Source organism: Dipteris shenzhenensis, chromosome 20, assembly GCF_047967505.1.
Source record: "Dipteris shenzhenensis isolate YYH24624 ecotype China chromosome 20, Dip_SZ_1.0, whole genome shotgun sequence".
NCBI classification, from domain to species: domain Eukaryota; kingdom Viridiplantae; phylum Streptophyta; class Polypodiopsida; order Gleicheniales; family Dipteridaceae; genus Dipteris; species Dipteris shenzhenensis.
The window spans coordinates 51,506,099-51,525,313 of record NC_141615.1 but is presented as its reverse complement, the minus strand read 5'-3'; the positions used below and the strand labels follow the sequence as shown (position 1 = coordinate 51,525,313).

General features: G+C 44.1%; 1 protein-coding gene across 1 annotated transcript in view; it reads left to right on the top strand.

Moving 5' to 3' along the window:
- The window catches only part of LOC147889823 (uncharacterized), a 33,325-nt gene extending 16,208 nt beyond the window's left edge, over window positions 1–17,117 (top strand). The window contains exons 8-9 of the mRNA XM_087391432.1: window positions 16,214–16,287; window positions 16,460–17,117. Of these exons, the coding sequence (XP_087247558.1) occupies window positions 16,214–16,287; window positions 16,460–16,524 (139 nt within the window). The 3' untranslated portion in view covers window positions 16,525–17,117. The remainder of the gene's footprint in view (window positions 1–16,213; window positions 16,288–16,459) is intronic.
- Window positions 17,118–19,215: the final 2,098 nt, after the last annotated feature.

The following is a 19,215-nucleotide window of genomic DNA, read 5'->3' as shown; positions in this document are numbered from 1 at the left end:
CTTTTTCTATGCCACCCACCCACCGAGATGTTTATGGCAGGCAGACTCAGTAGGGATTGCATGCTTCGATGACACCTCCTGTTAATACATTTAGTCAGACTCAGCCTGCGTATCAGGGAGGTAATGCTTTCAGTCAGACACACTTTATGCATCAAGGGAGTGGTTCTCCTAACCAGCATGATGCTGGAAGTGGGCAGCATGCAAACATGGATGATATGCTTTCAGATGCCTTACGTTCATATAGGGCTTTGCCTGAGGATGTTCGTAATGAGATGCCCTTTTCACAGTATGTGAGCTTCAAGCGTGAGTATGCTGGTAGTCACTATAGGAATAATGCAGCCAAAGATGTGAAAGATAAAATCTATGTGCATAAGTTTAAGGGTGACACTCGCACTCCCAATGAGTTGGAGGAGTGGCTCACGAAGCTTGAAGATTATTTCTGCTTCTACCCTAAGAATGATGAGGAGAGGATCATTTTTGCTGGCATGCATTTACAGGATTATGCACATACATGGTGGCGTTACATGCGAGAGTCACCTCATAAGCCTACCACCTGGAAACAGTTCAAGGAGCTTATGGTCACGACCTTCGTCTCGGCCTTGATCCTTGAACAGTACCTTGCTGAATTCTATGCACTGTCACAAACAGGTACGGTCCAGGAGTACTTGCAGCATTTTTGGAGACTTTTTTTGTTTGTACAGGATATTTCTGAGAAAGGGAAGTTGCTGCGTTTTATACAAGGCTTAGATCCCTCTCTAGCTGCTGATGTGAGAGCTCACAATCCTCTAACCATTGAGCGAGCAGCCCAGCTTGCTGAGGTGTTTGAGCCAAAATATGCTGGCAAGTACAAGCATGTGTCACATAGCTTCTATGGTACTGCTTATGATGCTGACAGGAAGACAAATTCTGCTGATTGGATTGATAAGAAACCAGCAGCTGCTTCCTTCCCACGATATCCAACGGTTTCTGGAAGTAAGATGCCATATGCAAAGCCATACAGGCCCATGGATGCAAAGACAGGTGTCAAACCCAGCGCTGGTTTTGGCAAATCAAAAGTTAAACAACATTCCAGAGCCATAATGGACAGTAGGAAGAAGGCAAATTTATGCTTTAGGTGTGGAGAGAAATGGACACCTGAGCACCGAGATGTGTGCAAAATGAAGAATGTCAGCTCAGCCAAACTCAGCATGATAATTGAATTATCTGATGATGATGAAGTGGCTGATGTAGCAGACCCCCATGATGTCTCTCATGAGGAATTGACAGGAGTTCATGATGTAGATGAGTCTCCTGACACAGAGGCCACAAAGGGGACTGTTTTTCCCTTTGATCCGGGTGGGGCTATTGAGCAAACCACTCATGTGATGCATGAGATTGATATTCAACCTACATGTAGCAGGAAAGGCCGTAAGCCAACACTCTCTGTGTTGGAGCATCAACCTACAATGCCTTTTTCTGTCAGAGGTGATGCTAATGGTAATGTTCCTGTGGATGATGAACAGATTTATTGGGATGCCCAGTCTACACTGTATACCATCTCACTACATGCCTTGATGGGTGCCAAAAGTGCTGACACAATCAGGTTGAAGGGAATGATTAATGGCAGATCTGTCCATGTATTGGTAGACAGTGGTAGCACTCACAGTTTCATTAAGTGTAGAACATTGCAAAGATTGGGATTAGTTGCTACAGAGATAGACCATGGTCTGAAAGTGGAGATCGCGAATGGACAGCACATGATCAGCAGACATTGTTGCCAGGATGCCAAGATCAAGTTTTCTGATCATTATGAGTTTGCAGGTGATCTTTTGGCATTGGATATGGGACCCATAGATGCTGTCCTGGGTTGTGATTGGCTGAAATCCCTGGGGAAAATCAGTATAGATTTGAATGCTTTATCTATTGAGTTTTGCCACAAAGGTAGAACTGTTACATTGCAGGGCATTGTGAATCAGAAATTGCAGGTCATTTCAGCAAGGCAGCTAGCTAGGGAGCTCAAGAACAAAAGTGCCATTTATGCATTGAATGTCTCTGTACCTCAGGAGGGTGGTATTGCCCATGTGGATAATTGTGAAATGCAGAAATTGCTCTTAGAATTTGGGGATGTGTTTGCTGATATGCCATCTCAGTTGCCCCCAAAAAGAGATGTTGATCATGCCATAGTCCTGGAACATGGTAGTAAACCAATAAACAAGGCCCTGTACCGACTCTCTAAGGTTGAACGGGAAGAAGTGGCAACACAGGTGCGAGATTTGCTTGAGAAAAACTTCATTGCTCATAGCACCTCGCCATTTGCATCTCCAGTACTCCTGGTGAAAAAGAAGGATGGCTCTTTTCGTATGTGCATTGATTACAGAGAATTGAATAAGACCACCATTAAGAATAGGTTTCCTATTCCCAGGATTGATGACCTGCTGGATGAACTCAAGGGTGCTCAGTATTTCACGAAGATTGATTTGAGGTCAGGTTACCATCAGATCAGGATGAAAGAGGGTGATGAGCATAAGACTGCCTTTCGTACAGAAAGAGGATTATATGAGTTCAAGGTGATGCCTTTTGGTTTGACTAATGCACCAGCCACCTTCCAGGCACTCATGAACAAGATCTTACACCACCTTCTTTTCAAATGTGTGCTGGTATTTTTCGATGACATTCTCATTTATAGTAAGGATGCACAGGAACACATTGACCATGTCCGACAAGTGCTAGAAATCTTGAGAATGCATCAGCTTTATGCCAAGGCCAGCAAGTGCACATTTATGGTAGAGGAGGTTGAATATCTTGGTCATGTTGTAAGCAGGCACGGAATCAGGGTAGACCCAGCTAAGGTGAAATGCATTAAGGAGTGGCCGCAGCCACAAAATACCATGCAGCTCAGAGGTTTCTTGGGTCTTGCTTCTTTTTACAGGAGATTCATTAGGCACTTCGCCAAAAGGGCTGCCCCTCTCACTGATTTGCTGAAAAAGGATGCCTTCCATTTGTCAATGAGTGCAGAGTAAGGTTTTGTAGACGGGGAAGGTACATTATTGCATGAGCATATTTGGAGGATAATCAAGTTTTGCTAGATCTGGAAATCTTCAGTGAAGTAGTTGTAACTGAAATCTTAGTATATATGCACCTTGGAGTAAAAAGGTTTGGAGGTCAGAAGCAGCACAACTCAGCTTTGATAACCTCAAGGATGCCCTTAGCAATGCACCTGTATTGGTGTGCCCTGATTTCTCACGGTCTTTCATTATTGAGACGGATGCCAATGGCAAAGGTTTAGGGGCTGTCCTAAAACAAGAGCATGGTGTGATTGCTTTTGAGAGCAGGAAGTTTAATGCCAGAGAAATGAATTATCATGTTTATGATCAAGAGATGCTGGCAATCTTGCATGCTTTTGCAAAATGGCACCACTACCTGTACGGTAGCAAGATTAAGGTCAAAACGGATCACAGGACACTCAAGTACTTCTTAACGCAGCCTAATTTATCCATGAAGCAGAAGAGATGGCTGGCTGCAGTTCAGTCCTATGATTTTGACATTGAATATAGAAAGGGGAAAGAGAATGTGGTTGCTGATGCCTTGTCCAGGATGTGGTCATGCAAACTGTCTGCCATTTCCACGCTTCATCAGGAGTGGATACTTGGGATTCAGGAGAAATACATGCAAAATTCTGATGCAGCTCCTATTTTTGTGGAGTTACAGAGTCCGTCCAGCCAAGGACATGTTCGATTTCAGCTCCGCAACGGACTGTTATGGTGCAGGGACAGAATTTATCTTGTGCCAGACTCCAAGTACAGGTTGATGGTATTACAGGAAATGCACTCATCCCCTATGTCAGGGCATACGGGTATCACAAAAACATATGAAAAAGTCAAGGAGAGCTTTATTTGGGATGGTTTGTGGCGAGATGTGGTTAAGTTTGTCAGTGAATGTTTGCCCTGCCAACAAAATAAAGTGGACAGCCGGTTACCCGCAGGCCTTCTGCAACCGCTACCCATTCCTGAAGGCAAATGGACTCACATTGCCATGGACTTCATTACAGGCTTGCCTTCTACAAATAAGGGTTGGGATAGCATATTTGTGGTGGTTGACAGGATGACTAAGCAGGCCCATTTCATACCGACTAAGACTCGGTACTCCGCTTCATAGGTTGCGTGGCAATTCATTGAGTATGTGTTCAAGCACCATGGTTTTCCTCAGGAGATTGTTAGTGACAGGGATGCTAAATTTATGGGTCACTTTTGGCAGGAGTTATTCACTGCAGTTGGTACTTCCCTTGCGCCTAGTACTGCTTATCATCCACAGACGGATGGACAATCAGAGAGGGTGAACAAGTGGTTGGAGGAGTATCTAAGGCATTACTGTCATGACACGCAGAAGTCTTGGGACAAATGGTTAACATTGGCTGAATTTTGCTACAACAGCACCAAACACCTCTCTATTGGCATGAGTCCATTCGAGGCTATGTATGGATGCAAAGTGGGAATGCCTTCCAGGGTTGCATACTTGGCTGTGAAAAATCAGCAAGCAAGGAATGATTTGGAGAGTATGAATGCCCTTCTGCAGTTGGCTAAGAGGAATATGCAGGATGCCCAAGCCAAGCAGAAGAAGTATGCGGATGAACAAAGGAGGTACTTATCTTTTGAAGAAGGGGATTATGTGCATTTACGTCTCCATAAGAATCGATATTCCTCGTTGAAAGGTAATACCAACACAAAGCTTGCCCATAGGTATTATGGCCCCTACAAAATCATCCGCAAAGTTGGGCAGGTAGCATATCAGTTGGAACTACCCAGTACCTCCAAGATCCATAATGTTTTCCATGTATCCTTGCTGAAACCACATGTCGGACAGCATGTCCAGGTTCTTCCTGAGCTGCCTCCTATGGATGAAGAGGGCCACATAATCTATGTGCCGGAGCAAATCAAGGGCTTCAGAGATCATGTACTCAGGAACAAAGCCTACACAGAATACCTCATCAAATGGAAAGGTTTAACGGAAGATGAGAATTCTTGGCAACCTGAGAGCATTGTGCAGGACTACCCTTATCTCCTACAGAGCTGATCAGTTTCTGTTGTATCCTTCTCATCCAGGGCAACCTCTTGGAAATTTTGAGAGCAAAATTCTTTGGGAAGGGATGGCTGTAATGAAGGTGGGAAAAAGAAGGATTTTAAGGGGGAAATAGATGGGAGAATAGTTGGGGAAATGTGGGAACTGTGGGGGACTATATAAGTCAACCCAAAAGGATTGTAAGGGACTTTTTGATGTGACATCTAATCCTATCTACTCTCCCTCCTGCTACTTGTTGCCTACGCTCACACTCTCTCTCTCTCCCTCTCTCTATTCCCTCAGCCTTCTCTCTCTTCCTTTCTCCTTCCCCTTCTCCTCTCTTCTCCTCCCTTCCTTTTGCTATTCTCTCCCCATCTCCAAATCTGCCCCTCCCCCCTTCTCTATAGAATCATTGGAATGCAAGGATGCGGATGCTCAAGTATGTGAAGGGCACTCTTGATTATGGCATCACCTATGGTACGGGCACTTCCTTGGCTGGTCATTGTGACTCAGATTGGGTTGGAGATGTTGATTCCAAGAAATTAGTTTCTGGATATTGTTTCTCTTTAGGTTCATGTATCTTCTCTTGGATCAGTAAGAAGCAACCAACAGCGGCATTGTCTTCTCCCGAGACTGAGTACAAGGCAGCATATTTTGCTGCATGTGAAGCAGTGTGGCTGAGGAGGATCTTATGGCACATGGGAGTGCAAGAGGATGAGGTAACTGTGTTGAGATGCGACAATCAAAGTTGCATGGCCATTGCTAAAAATCCAGTGTTTCATGCACGCATAAAACATATAGAGATTCAGTATCACTATGTGTGTGATTTGATCGAGGACGGGATAGTGGAATTGGTCTACTGTCCAACAGAGCAAAATGGAGTAGATATCTTCACCAAGGCACTTGGGAAGGATCAGCTTCAAGGTCATCTTCAGAGACTCCGCATTGGGCCGAGAAGGTAGTTCACCTACGGGTAGACATTGAGGGGGGGTGTTAGATATGCTCAATGCCCCACCCTTCTGGTAACCACCAGTGATCCAAGGTGCTCAAGTTGTGAGGCTCGCATATGAGGAGAAGCCATGTGTGAGCTCGAGACACTAGATGGATCGTGACTTGCATGTCAGATGAGGTCTATCAATGAGACCGTTGATGGTAGAAAGGTGATTATGTGGGAGCCCCTTATTCTTGCTGGGGCTTGGGGGGTAGCTGGCCTCCAGTTGGGGGGTCCTAGGGGGGCCAGTTGTCCCTCTAGTGGGGGTTCGGGGACGAGAGCCCTCGAGGCAATGGTATAGGGAATATTCCATGGACGACTAGTCGGTTCCACCGACTAGGTCGACTGGTCGACCCCACCGACTACGTTGATCCGATTACCGTCCTCATAGCTATAAAGAGGCAATCTCCCAAGTCCATTGTATTAGATCAGTTCAAATTAGATCAGATCTTCCAGCAGAGATCTTCAAGCTAGTAGCTCTTCACCTAGTATCTGTCTAGATCGCCATCTAAGCTCCACTGTGGGAGCGCACGGGTGGATGGAACCATCATCTGTACTACATCAGTATTGAAGGAAAATTTTGTTAATCTCCAGTTTGCTGTGTACTCTCTATTCTTTGTTCAGTTTCTATTCCGCTGCGCCGTGTAATTTAACAGTGTAATTTAACAAGGGCAGAGTACGGGCTCGATCAGCCTGGGCCACTGGCTGGTTGCCATGTGGCCAGGTCGACCAGCAATGGGCCTGGCAAAGAGGACCAGAAGAGGGCCCTACATGCCGGTTAGGGAAGACCCTTGGGTCGGCCAGGAGTGGGTCACTAGGTTGGCCCATTTCACCCTCCAGGTCAGCTACAAGGAGGAGCTTTTAGCCCTATGTAAGGGTTTCCTTGGGGCCTCCATTGGGCATCACTTGGAGCAGCAGATCCAGAGCAGAAAGGAGCAGCAGGAAGGCTTCCCTTGGGCCTACATCCAAGAGGTGAAGGAGGCATACAGGGCTGCAGACTTAGCTCAAGAGAAGCTGCTCACCTAGGCTGGCTACCCGGACAGAGAGTCTACATAAGCTCAGAGAAGCACGTGGGCGCAGAGTGCCAAGCAAAAAGTAGGAGAGCTTTGGTAAGATCAGAGGACCACAGTTTGGTGGGACTAGGCATCTCTTCGGTATTGTGTCCGGTTTTGGATGGAAATATTTGTCTTGGATGCACTGTCTATTTACTGGCTTGCACACACATATATGGTTGTGAAGTACACACAAGTAAAGAAGTTTGATTCCGTAGTGAAACACTTCTGTGTGTAATTCCTGTGATGCTCTATTAGTCTTCCGCCTGTAGGATACGCTCTGTAGGGATCTCATTTCTAACATGATATTAGAGCCCTGATGGAAGTTCGCAGGAAGTGGAGCTTGAAGGCAAGGGCCTTGCTCAAGGACGACCTTGATTCATTGCTCGGGGGAATCGACTTTGACGTTTGAAGGATTGTACCCAGGCAAGAGGCTCAGGTTTAGGCAGGTGTACGACACTTTAACTTTACCCTTTCTAGTTCATTGTCACGATCCCTAACTTTGGGAACACGGGCAAAATCTTGAAGGGACAAATTACCCATTGTGGAAGATGAAGTTTGGAGCCAATTAGTGGTGAGGGAGTCGTGGGAGACTGCAAGATCGGATTTAATACCTCAAGCCACTGTGACTACTCTAGCCACATTTACGGCAACATCAATGCTAACCCTATCTTAGTGAGAGCATGGCAAATCCATGATGCGGTGGCCTTGGCTATCATTGTGGGTACCACGGCATATGTGGTGCTTCCTCACATACGAACGACACACTTCCTTGGAGGTGTGGACCACGTTGAGGGACATGTATGAGCTCAACAACGAAGCGAGGATTTTGGACCTCGAGACAGAGCTGTATGGCATGATCATGGATGACGGGGAATCGGTTCAAGACCACATCACCAAGATGAAGGTGGGGTGAGGGATGAGTTGGCGGTAGTTGGTCAAAAGGACGAGCTCGACTAGGATGGCAAGGCTATTGTTGGGAATGCTCCCCTGGAGCTATAGTAGTTTGTTACTATGATGATTGTAGTGCAGATGGCAGCATCAGTGACTTTTGAGGAGCTGGTTTCATCGTTGCTGCAACAAGAAGCTTGGAAAAAGAAGTATGATGGATAGATGATAAATCCCTAGTAGTTCTAGATAGGAGCAAAGGCAAGGGAAGAGGTAAGCCTGGCAAAAGCAAGCCCAAGGACAAATCTGACAGTGGAGGAGACGCTTCAGATGAAGAGAACAAGAAGAATAGAAAAAATGAAATAAATGCTTCTATTGTGATGAGCCAGGGCATTTTTTGTGAAGGACTGTAGAAAGAAAAAGGCTGATTAGAAGAACAAGGGGGCTAGCTCAGAGTCAGAGGAGTCAAACTCAGCTCAATCGGTGATCAAAGAGGAACTTTTCTTGGTGGCATCTCCCATTGCTGCTGAGACTAGGTATATGGACCCCGGTGTTACTGTTAGGATGTATGATATTAAGGAATGATTAGGAAAGGAGTCAGAGACCTTTGTGAAGGTGATGGATAATGAGGGGTGCCTGGAGCCATCTAGGTGCCTGGCTGATGTTGCTGACACAGAGGGGGATTCTTCGACAGGACCTAAGGACTCAGGGTCAATGGAGGCTGTGACTTGGAAGGGGACGACACAGAACCACACGTGGACCCTTACGGGTTAGGTAATCTGGATTCATGCTTTGGATATAATGTCTCGGGTATATTATTTGGTTGAAGACATAGCAAGACAGAGGATGGGTTGAAGCAGATCTTGAGAGCATGGTGCCCGGAGGACTTTAGGCTATTCACCCATCATGAGGGGGACAGTTGCAGGATACCGGTACCTAGAGTGTTCGAATTCGAAGGTGGGTACATGGGTGCCATGAAGTGCTACCTTTGATGGACCTGTGAAACTGATTGGTGTGCTTATGCGGAACCGGACCTGACGAAGCGGGAGCCATTGGATGAAAAGCCAAGAAGCTACGATGACATGAAAGTGTTCCAAAGGGCTACGACACGAGAGCTATTGGAGCATCTACATCTACGGATTGGGTTCAGGCCAAGATGTGTCGGTAAGAGGGGCGTTGGAATATTAGAGGTCACCTCCCCATTTATGAGCCCCCAAATGAGGAAAGCATGGGCGGGGGGGGCAGGGGGGGGAACTAGGGTTTGAGAGAATGCCACATGGGCAGCATTGTGGGCAGCAATCTGACAAAGACACAAAGAGAGGAAGTACCTGGCAGAGGGAAGCCAGCATGGAGGGAAGATCTGAGGCAGACGTGTCCAGAGGCTGTCCATGCTTGGAGAAGGCCAGTTTGTGCAGGGTTTCCAGCAAGCAAGGCTTGCGTGGGTAGGGTGCTGATGTCAGCAAGGATCCGGGCAGGTACAGCAGCCCGTACAGGCTGTCTTGGAGCATCTCTAGGGTCTTGAAGGGACCTGACAGGAGACAGACTGATACAAGAGGGCTGGCGCACTGTTCGTGGCAGGTTTGGGCAGGATTTGGGGCAGAGAACACCCCCTACTATGGGCTGGATCAGCCTGGGCCACTGGCTGGTTGCCATGTGGACAGGCAGGCCAGTAAGGGCCTCGCAAAGAGGACCCTACAGGTCGGTTGGGGAAGACCCCTGGGCCGGCCAATAGGGGCCCACTAGGTCGGCCCATTTCACCTACCACATCAGCTACAAGGAGGGGCTTTTAGCCCTATATCAGGGGGCCCTTGGGGCCTCCATTTGGTATCACTTGGAGCAGCAGATCCAAAGCAGAAAGGAGCAGCAGGAAGGCTGCCTTGGGGCCTACATCCAGGAGGTGAAGAGGGCATACAAGGCTGCAGACTAGGTAGGCTGACTATCCGTATTACGCTCAAGTTGAGGCAACATGACCTCGGAAGGGTCAGTCGACATTTTCCTTTGTAAGGATCAATGTTTGTATTATATTTATTTGGGCTTCATGTAAATGGTCAGGGGTTAATGTCAAGGTCCTTGATGAGGGTGACAAGGCACTAACTAGATGGCTCTAAGGCTATGGGCCTTAAATGCATTAAGTGGGAAATGTGCCTAGGGGCAAGTGAATAAATTGATATCCCAAGAGAGGGGTAGTAAATATGCATTTAAGATAGAGTCGGGAGTCTGGCCGACCCCGCAGGTGTCGTGTCCAGCAAGCCATACACTGCCTGGTAGAATTGCATTATTGGAGGATGCCTTGCAACAGATTTTAGCACAACAATTACAAGCAAATGTAGGGCAATCCGAGCTCAGAAAAATGGTTCATAGTATGTTTGCTAGACCATCTTGTGAAAAGAAGGGTAAAGCTTCAATGGAGCCTGAATCCAGTGTTCATACGATTGAGCCTAGGAGAGCTAAGGTGCCTAATATTGTCAATTATAGGCCAGAAAAGTATTCTAGTCGGATGTCTGATTGTAGTTCCGATATCATAGAGACCTGGTTACACAAAATGGGACGAGGATTTGAAACCAGGAATGATATGAAGAAAATCCGCGAGGCCACCCATATGTTTAATGAGGCAGTGGATAGGTGGTGGATAAGACAGCAGAAAGATGGAGTGGCATCCACTACTTGGGAGGGGTTTAAAAAAGAATTTAGAAAACACTTCTTACCTCCTGACGAAGCATCCCGAGCTTGGGATCAATATCGAAACCTTCGTCAGAGAAATTTATCAGTGGCGGAATACACTGATAAGTTCAGAGGAAGTGTAATGAAAGTTTATGAACCTCTACCTCAGTCAATCCAAGTAAAAGATTTCATCGTTGGACTGAATGATTGGATCAAGATGGAAGTTTGGGCTAAGTATGCGAACACGCTAGATGAAGCAATTGCCATAGCCTTGAACTATGAGGATGCCAAAGGGAACAGACCAAGTGGGTTTGTGCAGGTTGGGACTCGGTATGAGTACCTGAAGAAAATTGGGTTTAAGAAGAAGTGGATTAGTAAAGGGAGTGCCTCACAGCCTAGTGGTCAAGCCAAGCAGGCGAAGCCAGTTGAGACTCCTAAACCAAGTACCACCATTGGAGTGAAAAGAAAAGTAACACCAATGGTAGCCCGGGCTTGGTCAAAGTCTTCTTTGAACCCAAAGCAAAGAGAAAAAGTGAGGAGAGAAGAATTGTGTTTTAGATGCCTTCAGCCTCATTAGTGGAAAGATTGTCCACGAAACAAAGATCATCGAATGGCTGAGATGTTGATCTCAGAATGCGACGTGGAAATGGAGGAAAGTCCCAGAGCAGAACAGATGTAGATTCAGCTAGCGGGATCTTCTCAAAGGTTAGTACCTGTTTTGTTATGTGTGTTTGTTGCTAAGCTAGTAACCAGTGCACCTGATAATGTCCTATCAAAGCCCGCAACAACGGGGTATACAGCCTTTAACGATACGGAGTTAATTAAGATGAAAGGGCAAGTAGCCAATCATGATGTCATTGTGTTGTTTGACTCAGCGTCAACGCACAATGTAATTAACTCCAAGCTTGTAAAGAGGCTGAAATTAAAGACTAGTCCATTTGACTATGCATATACAGTCAGAATGGCGGACGGAAGTTCAACTGAAGTATGGGACCAAAGGGTTACCCAGTTGGAACTTCGAATTTAGGACTATACAGAGAAGCTTGATTTTGAAATGACAAAGCTTGCTCACGCAGATATAGCCCTAGGTAAGGCTTGGCATTCTAGGAAGAATCCAGCCATAGATTGGAAAAAGCACATTTATCAATTCAAGATAAATGATGTGCTGTATGTCTTGCGAGGTGAAAAAGATATACCTCAAGAACCGTTGGTTTCCGTAATGGAAGTTCAAAAAGCTCAAGAAGAGTTTTTGTTTCTTTGTACAGCATCGGTAGAGCCGATTGATGGTTCTTCGGCTAGCACTGATGTTACCTAAAATGGAGAGATGGCCAAGTTGGCTGATCAAATAGTAAAGGAGTTCTCTGATTGTTTTAGGGATGAGTTATCTTATGGGTTATCTCCAGAGCGGAATGTTCAGCATAAGATTGAACTAATCCTAGGGGCAAAACCTGTAAATAGACCTCCCTATAGATTAAGTTTTACTGAAGAAGCGGAGGTACGAAGACAACTGGAAGAATACCTCAAGGACCGTTGGTTTCCGTAATGGAAGTTCGAAAAGCTCAAGAAGAGTTTTTGTTTCTTTGTACAGCATCGGTAGAGCTGATTGATGGTTCTTCGGCTAGCATTATGTTACCCAAAATGGAGAGATGGCCAAGCTGGCTGATCAAATAGTAAAGGAGTTCTCTGATTGTTTTAGGGATGAGTTACCTTAAGGATTACCTCTAGAGCAGAATGTTCAGCATAAGATTGAACTAACCCTGGGGGCAGAACCTGTAAATAGACCTCCCTATAGATTAAGTTTTATTGAAGAAGCGGAGGTACGAAGACAACTGGAAGAATACCTCAAGCTAGGGCAGATTCAACCCAGTTTCTCACCTTTTGCTTCGCCAATGATATTAAAAAGAAAGAAAGATGATACTTTTTGCCTCTGTATAGATTACAGAGCATTGAATAATATCACTATTAAGCAGAGGTATCCGATGGCTCGGATCAATGATTTGCTAGATGCGTTACATGGAACCGTAATTTTTAGTAAGATAGATCTTAAATGTGGCTACCATCATATCCGTATAAGAGCCGAGGATGTGCATAAAATTGCTTTTAGAAGCAGGTTTGGACATTATGAGTTTTTGGTAATGCCGTTTGGACTTACCAATGCTCCAGCTACATTCGTCATGCTTATGAACGATTTACTACGTCCGTATATCGGGAAGTTTGTAGTACATTTTATTGACGATATTCTTGTGTTCAACAAAAGTATTGCTGAGCATCACGAACACTTAAGAATAGTGTTCAGTACTTTGAGGAAAGCCATTCTTTATGTAAATAAAAAGAAAACTGTACTGTGTATGGTAAGACTTGAATATTTAGGATTCGTTATTACTCCTGAGGGGGTAGAAATGGATCCAAAGAAAGTGGCTGCGATACTGATTTGGCCTATCCCTCAGAGTTTGACCACTTTGCGATCATTCTTGGGATTTGTCTAATTTTATCGAAGGCATATCAAAGGATATTCCGAAATAGTATCGCCATTGATTGATCTGACCTCAGATAAAGTACCTTTTATATGGGGACAGAATCAACATGATGATTTTAACACCATAAAATAAGCTGTGGTCTTAGGACCGGTGTTAAAAATAGTTGATCACCAGAAACCGTTTTTCCTTGAAACCAATGCAAGTGGCATTTCGGTAGGAGCAGTTCTCCTCCAAGAGGGAAGGCCAGTAGCCTTTGAAAGCAAGAAGCTTTCTCCCTCTCAACGAAATTGGCTAACTCATGAATTAGAGTTGTATGTTGTTATCCATGCTCTTAAAACACGGAGACATTATTTATATGGATCAGAGTTTTATATTGATGTTGATCATGATACTCTGAAACATTTTTATAAACAACCTGACTTGAGAGGCCGCCAAGCTAGATGGGTAGAACTCATGCAGGAGTTTAACTTGACGATTCGGTACCGAAGAGGGAAGGATAATAAAGTTGTTGATGCGTTGTCACTCATTATGCATAATATGAGTTTCACGGTATTAGAAAGTACTCTAATGACCGAGATTAGAGAAACAAAGAAACTCAAAAGTCTAACGAGTTCGTTCAGAGCCTTTGGCCTAAGGCTCATGTATTCAAACCCGGGGAAAAGGGTGACCTGGCATTCAGAAAAGGCCAAACTTATGCAAGATATACCATAAGAGATGGTATGCTAAAAAGAAATGGCAAGGTAGTAGTACATAATCAGAATGATCTCACGCAAAGAGTCATTCAACAATGCCATGATAGCCCATGTGCGGGACATCCAGGAGTCGAGAAAACATATGATCTCGTGAAGCAAGATTTCTTTTGGCAAAAAATGAAAAAACATATTCATGAATATGTGACACGTTTTTCGTGTCAGGTAAGTAAGGCAGAGCGGGTGAAGCCACGCGGACTTTTACAACCTTTGGAAATGCCACTAGGTAGGTGGGAGAGCATTTCCATGGACTTTATTGTAGATCTGCCTTGTGGTAGTTGATCGTATTACCAAGATGGCTCACTGCATTCCAACTAGAGAGTTTGTTAGTAACCCGCAAGTGGCAGATTTGTTTATTAAACATATATTTCGTTTGCATGGATTACCCAAATTCATAGTGTCAGACAGGGATGTCAAATTTACTTGTCATTTTTGGATTGCAGTGTTTGAGACACTAAGGACTGAGTTGGGGATGAGTAGTGGGGATTATCCAGAAATGGATGGTCAGACAGAATGAATCAACCAATTTTAGAGGATATGCTTAGAGCATATGTTTCATTGAGGCAACATACGTGGGACAAATGGTTGCCATTGTTAGAATTTGCTTACAATGATAGAAAACATTCCTCTACAGGGTTCAGTCCGTTTGAGCTGAACTATGGTTATAGACCAGCAAATCCAACTACAGTTGGAGTACCTCAGAAAGTACCTAGTGCCGCGAACTTTGTGGTTTAGATGCGGGAGATGCTAGCACTTGTGAGAGCTAACATCCGCCAAGCTATGGATAGAGCTAAGGCGTATGCGGATGAAAACAGATCCGTTAGAGAATTTAAGGAAGGAGAAAAAGTTTTTCTCAAAGTTCCTTTGCACTCTAAGTCTTTGACTGCAGGAGAGTGTGCTAAGTTATCACTCCGATATTATGGGCCGTGGTTAATTCTAAAAAGAATAGGCAAGGTGGCCTATAAATTAGAATTACCACGGGGTTGTAAGGTGCACCTAGTGTTTCATGTTTCTCGTTTAAAGAAATTTTTGCATACAGGTGACTCACTAATCGAGGATGTTGTTTTGTTTCCTTTTTCTTGATGTCCATATATTCTATCTCAACAACCTTTGGTATTTTAGCTCTTAGATCCTTTGTTGGTATGGCATCGACACAAACCAACAAGAATCGTGGACCGAGGAACAATGCAAGTATGCAATCGGAAGATACCCATGGTTTTGGTTGCATGGCATGGTTTACCTCTATCAGAAGCTACCTGGGAATCCGTATACCAGTTACGGAGAGTGTTCCCAGACTTTATCATCGAGGACGCTGACGCCTGAAGAGGGAAGGAATGTTACGCTCAAGTTGAGGCAACATGACCTCGGAAGGGTTAGTCGACATTTTCCTTTGTAAGGATCAATGTTTGTATTATATTTATTTGGGCTTCATGTAAATGGTCAAAGGGGTTAATGTCAAGGTTCTTGATGAGGGTGATAAGGCACTGACTGGTCTAAGGCTATGGGTCTTAAATGCATTAAGTGGGAAATGTGCCTAGGGACAAGTGAATAAATTAATATCCCAAGAGAGGGGTAGTAAATATGCATTTAAGAGGTACCCTAGAATGAAGACATGTGGCATACTAGATCCATCTAGGGATTCGGGCTTCGTGGAATATGTAAGCTGGAGCCTTCACGTAGGGGTGTGGTTCTGAGAGTTTGCTACCACCGAGATTGGCTGGGAGGAAAATCTTAGTGCCTGCCCTGTGATTGATCGTTGAATTGGCAATATGAAGCAGGTTTAAGTATAGTGATCGTTAAAACCTGGGCAACAAGGTGGAGGGATCACTGTAGATAGAATCTACATAAGCTCAGAGGAGCATGCGGGCTCATAGATCTAGGAGTGCCAAGCAGATAGTAGGAGCTCTTTGGTAAGATTGGAGGACCACAGTTTGGTGGGACTCTGCATCTCTTTTATATTGTCTCCGGTCTTGGATGGAAATATATAATTGTGGATTCTATATTTGTCTTGGATGTACAGTCTATTTACTGGACTTGCAAACATATATGGTTGGAAAGTACACAGAAGTAAAGAAGGTTGATTTCATAGTGAAACTCTTCTGTATGTAATTCTTGGGACGCTCTATTCGTCTTCCACTATACGGGATACCCTCTGTAGGGATCTCATTTCTAACAGCCTAAACCTAGCGTGGCAACTATTTTTTTTGTTTGTTTGCGCATGCGTGTGTGTGCGCTTCACAAAAAAAAGAAAGCGTGTGCGTGCACGTACACATGTGCAGGTGTATGCGTAGTTGTGTGTGCATGTTGTGAACTGTATGCCTTTAAATGTACATACATCTTTAAGTTTCTGGGTTTATGCAGTATGGTTGCGGGGACCCCAGCAAGGGTGGTTGGTGTTTCTGAAGAACCCACCCCTTCACTTACAATGAAACACGGTAAGCTTTTCCTTTTGGGTAGATTTGAATACTATTTTAGCTAAACATGCAAGACATTTGAGTATATACTTTTTGGAATGAAAATGACTACTTGCTCATTTTGGTTTGAATTTCTGCAATAGTGCATTTTAGCTTTCCTAAGTGCACTTACATCATGCTGTCATTTGGGCAGACGCCACAAAAAACCTTTGGGAGTCATTGGGAGATGATTCAGTATGTGGAGGCACGGGAATTTGATAGACCGTTCCATCTGCAGGCGTTCCAAGCTACTCGTCCCATTGTTTCAGAAGTTGGATGATTTTACCTTTTCTTCAGTTTTCTGTATGCCTGCAAGCTATATGGGGTTTCTTGTAAAATTTGTCCTATATATTAGTGAAATGATCTTGCTTTGTAGATGCTTTCAGCATGTTTGTTTCAGGTTCTTCAAATAGCGCAGGATGTAGCTGATGCATTGGGATAGGTTTTTACTGATTATTTCCTGATGAATCACATAGTCAAGTCCTGTCCTTAACAAAGCTTTTTTGTAGTTACTGCAACCTTTGGCTATTCTTCATTTGATTATTTTTATCTACATGCTAAAGAATAAATTGAATCTAAATTTGTGCAATACCTTAGGCCTAAGACAACAAATTGGCTTTACGGGTTTTGTCACTTTGTGACACCGAGGACCTGAAGACGATAGCTCATTGAAAAATGGAGTTCTCTAGGGGCTCAGAGGATTCACCAATGCCCCCTTAAGAGGATGGCTAACATACCATACAGGATTTCACCTGAGACGGTCCTCCCTAACCACCAAGATGTCAAGTTTGTCATTGATGTTAACAAACTTTGCCTTTCATTGCTCAAGGTATAGCTAGATCACAGCATGAAATCCAATCACTTGCCACGTGATCACATCATAAATTAACTCATCGTGACTCACTTGATTTGCAGCTATGAGATTAGGATGATTTTACTTAGTTCATTTCCTATAACTATTTCTCTCTTTTGTTGTATAGAATGCAATGGCAAGCTTTTATTTGTCACCAAAATGGATGAAGATCTGGTGAAAGAACACAAATTAGCGGCTAAGGACTATACTTATTTTGGTTGTTTGGTAGACTCCTTGATCTACTGAGCAAAAAGTTCACGGTGGCAATAAGGAGTTGTTCACATTAGCTCTGCAAAAGTTAGACTAACATGCATGTTCTTGAAGTTTTTCCATGCTCGGGATAGATCTGTGCTAGTTTCTTGTGCCATAATGGATTCTGCCTGTTTAGAGCCAGATTTTGAGGATTCTCCTTGCTCGATAATAGAATGTTCCGCTCGAGCGTTTCAATTCCCTTGTAATTTTAGCTGTTTACTCCTCCTCTGCTTTCCAATTGATGTCTTTACCTGAAGTGTCAATGTCATCGGTGGTTGTCACTGTCCCTTTAGACCGAGTAATTACTTGAGCATCAACTGTCTTTGGTAATTCAGCTATAACTGCCCGGCAAATCTGGATCTACCTCTTTCTTGTCTGTGTTATTTTCTAGAAATTTCAAGTGCTCCACCCAAATTGGAAAATCAAAACGCAAATTATTTTCTTCACAGTAAAAACACTTGATTTTAGATGAATTATTTTTCTCTTTAATATTCTTATCCTTGTCTTTTTTCTCAGGATGTAGTGGTTTATCACTCGGTGCTCGGCTCTCAATTGCCACTTGCTTCCTTGACACTTGTCATTTTTTGCCAATCAAAAATTGATTGAACCCCCTTTGAGAATTTTAAATTAAGGTACACGGAAAGTAATCCATATACTCTTCATCTATAGTTGCACTAATGATGTGGCAAACACGCAAGAAACTTTGCGAGTGATTACAAGGATCTTCATCATCTGTGCCTTCAAATTTTTGGAACTTTACCTTGATATTGGAGCTGGACTTGAATTTCTCTGTCCCAAAACCTGAGTAGATAGGTCTACCTTTCATCACCTTCATAGTTGTGAGGTCACTGTAGGCTCCTGACTTAGTTGAGACTGTCTTTAAGCCTCAATGGTACAACTTGGCGTATACCTATCGGCCAAGTAGGGTCTCTATGTGTTGTGAGAGGAGCTCAGGCAAACTGCCTTAGCTGTTCTTCATTCACCTTGGATCTATGGTGGTCTCTCTCTCCATCAAAAGCATGCCTGTGTTCATGATGATGGATTCTTTGTGCATTTATCATAGCCGGTCTTCTTGCATCATACCTTGCCAGGCATATTCTTTCGAGGATAATAGCCGAGTATTACCAAAGACATTATGTCCGCTCTCTGAGTTGGTGTTCGCATTCATTTTATTGTTCCACTGAGGAGATCCATAGATGAGTGCTTGGATTCCATTTGCCACCACGATGGGCCTTCACTCACCAATCTTCTCGACTACCTCGGTTTGACACCATTGTTCTAACCTTATGGCTCTGCATAATAGTCAACTTCAATCCCTCGGGTAGAGTAGTTGAGTCTCTCTTCTTGTGCTCATCGCTCTTGTTGGATACTTGCTTCTGCCAGTCTCCTTCGGGCATTTATCTTTGGTTTCGAGACTTTTCCACCTCACATAGTTGGATGTAGCCACTGCCTACTCTTCACGTCTAGCCACGTATCTTCTTCATCTTTCCAAATGATTGTCAACCATTGCTTAAGTCAGAAGGCAATCGAAGGAAAACTCGAGTACTTTTTGCATTCCACACCCCGATCTTCAATCACACTACCAATTGATGCCACTCGTTTGGAGCTACTTGAATAATTTCTTGTAATAGCCCACGATTGATCAATGGCTATTTTGCTTCGTTGCTCCTCTACTATTACAACAACTCGATTATCTAAAACTCCTACCCTAATAGCTTGTCAACTCATAATTCACTTGAGCCTCCCTAGCAGGATCGCCAAAATGTTAACGGGTTTTCTCTCACCCAGCTATCTTAGAAGTGCTC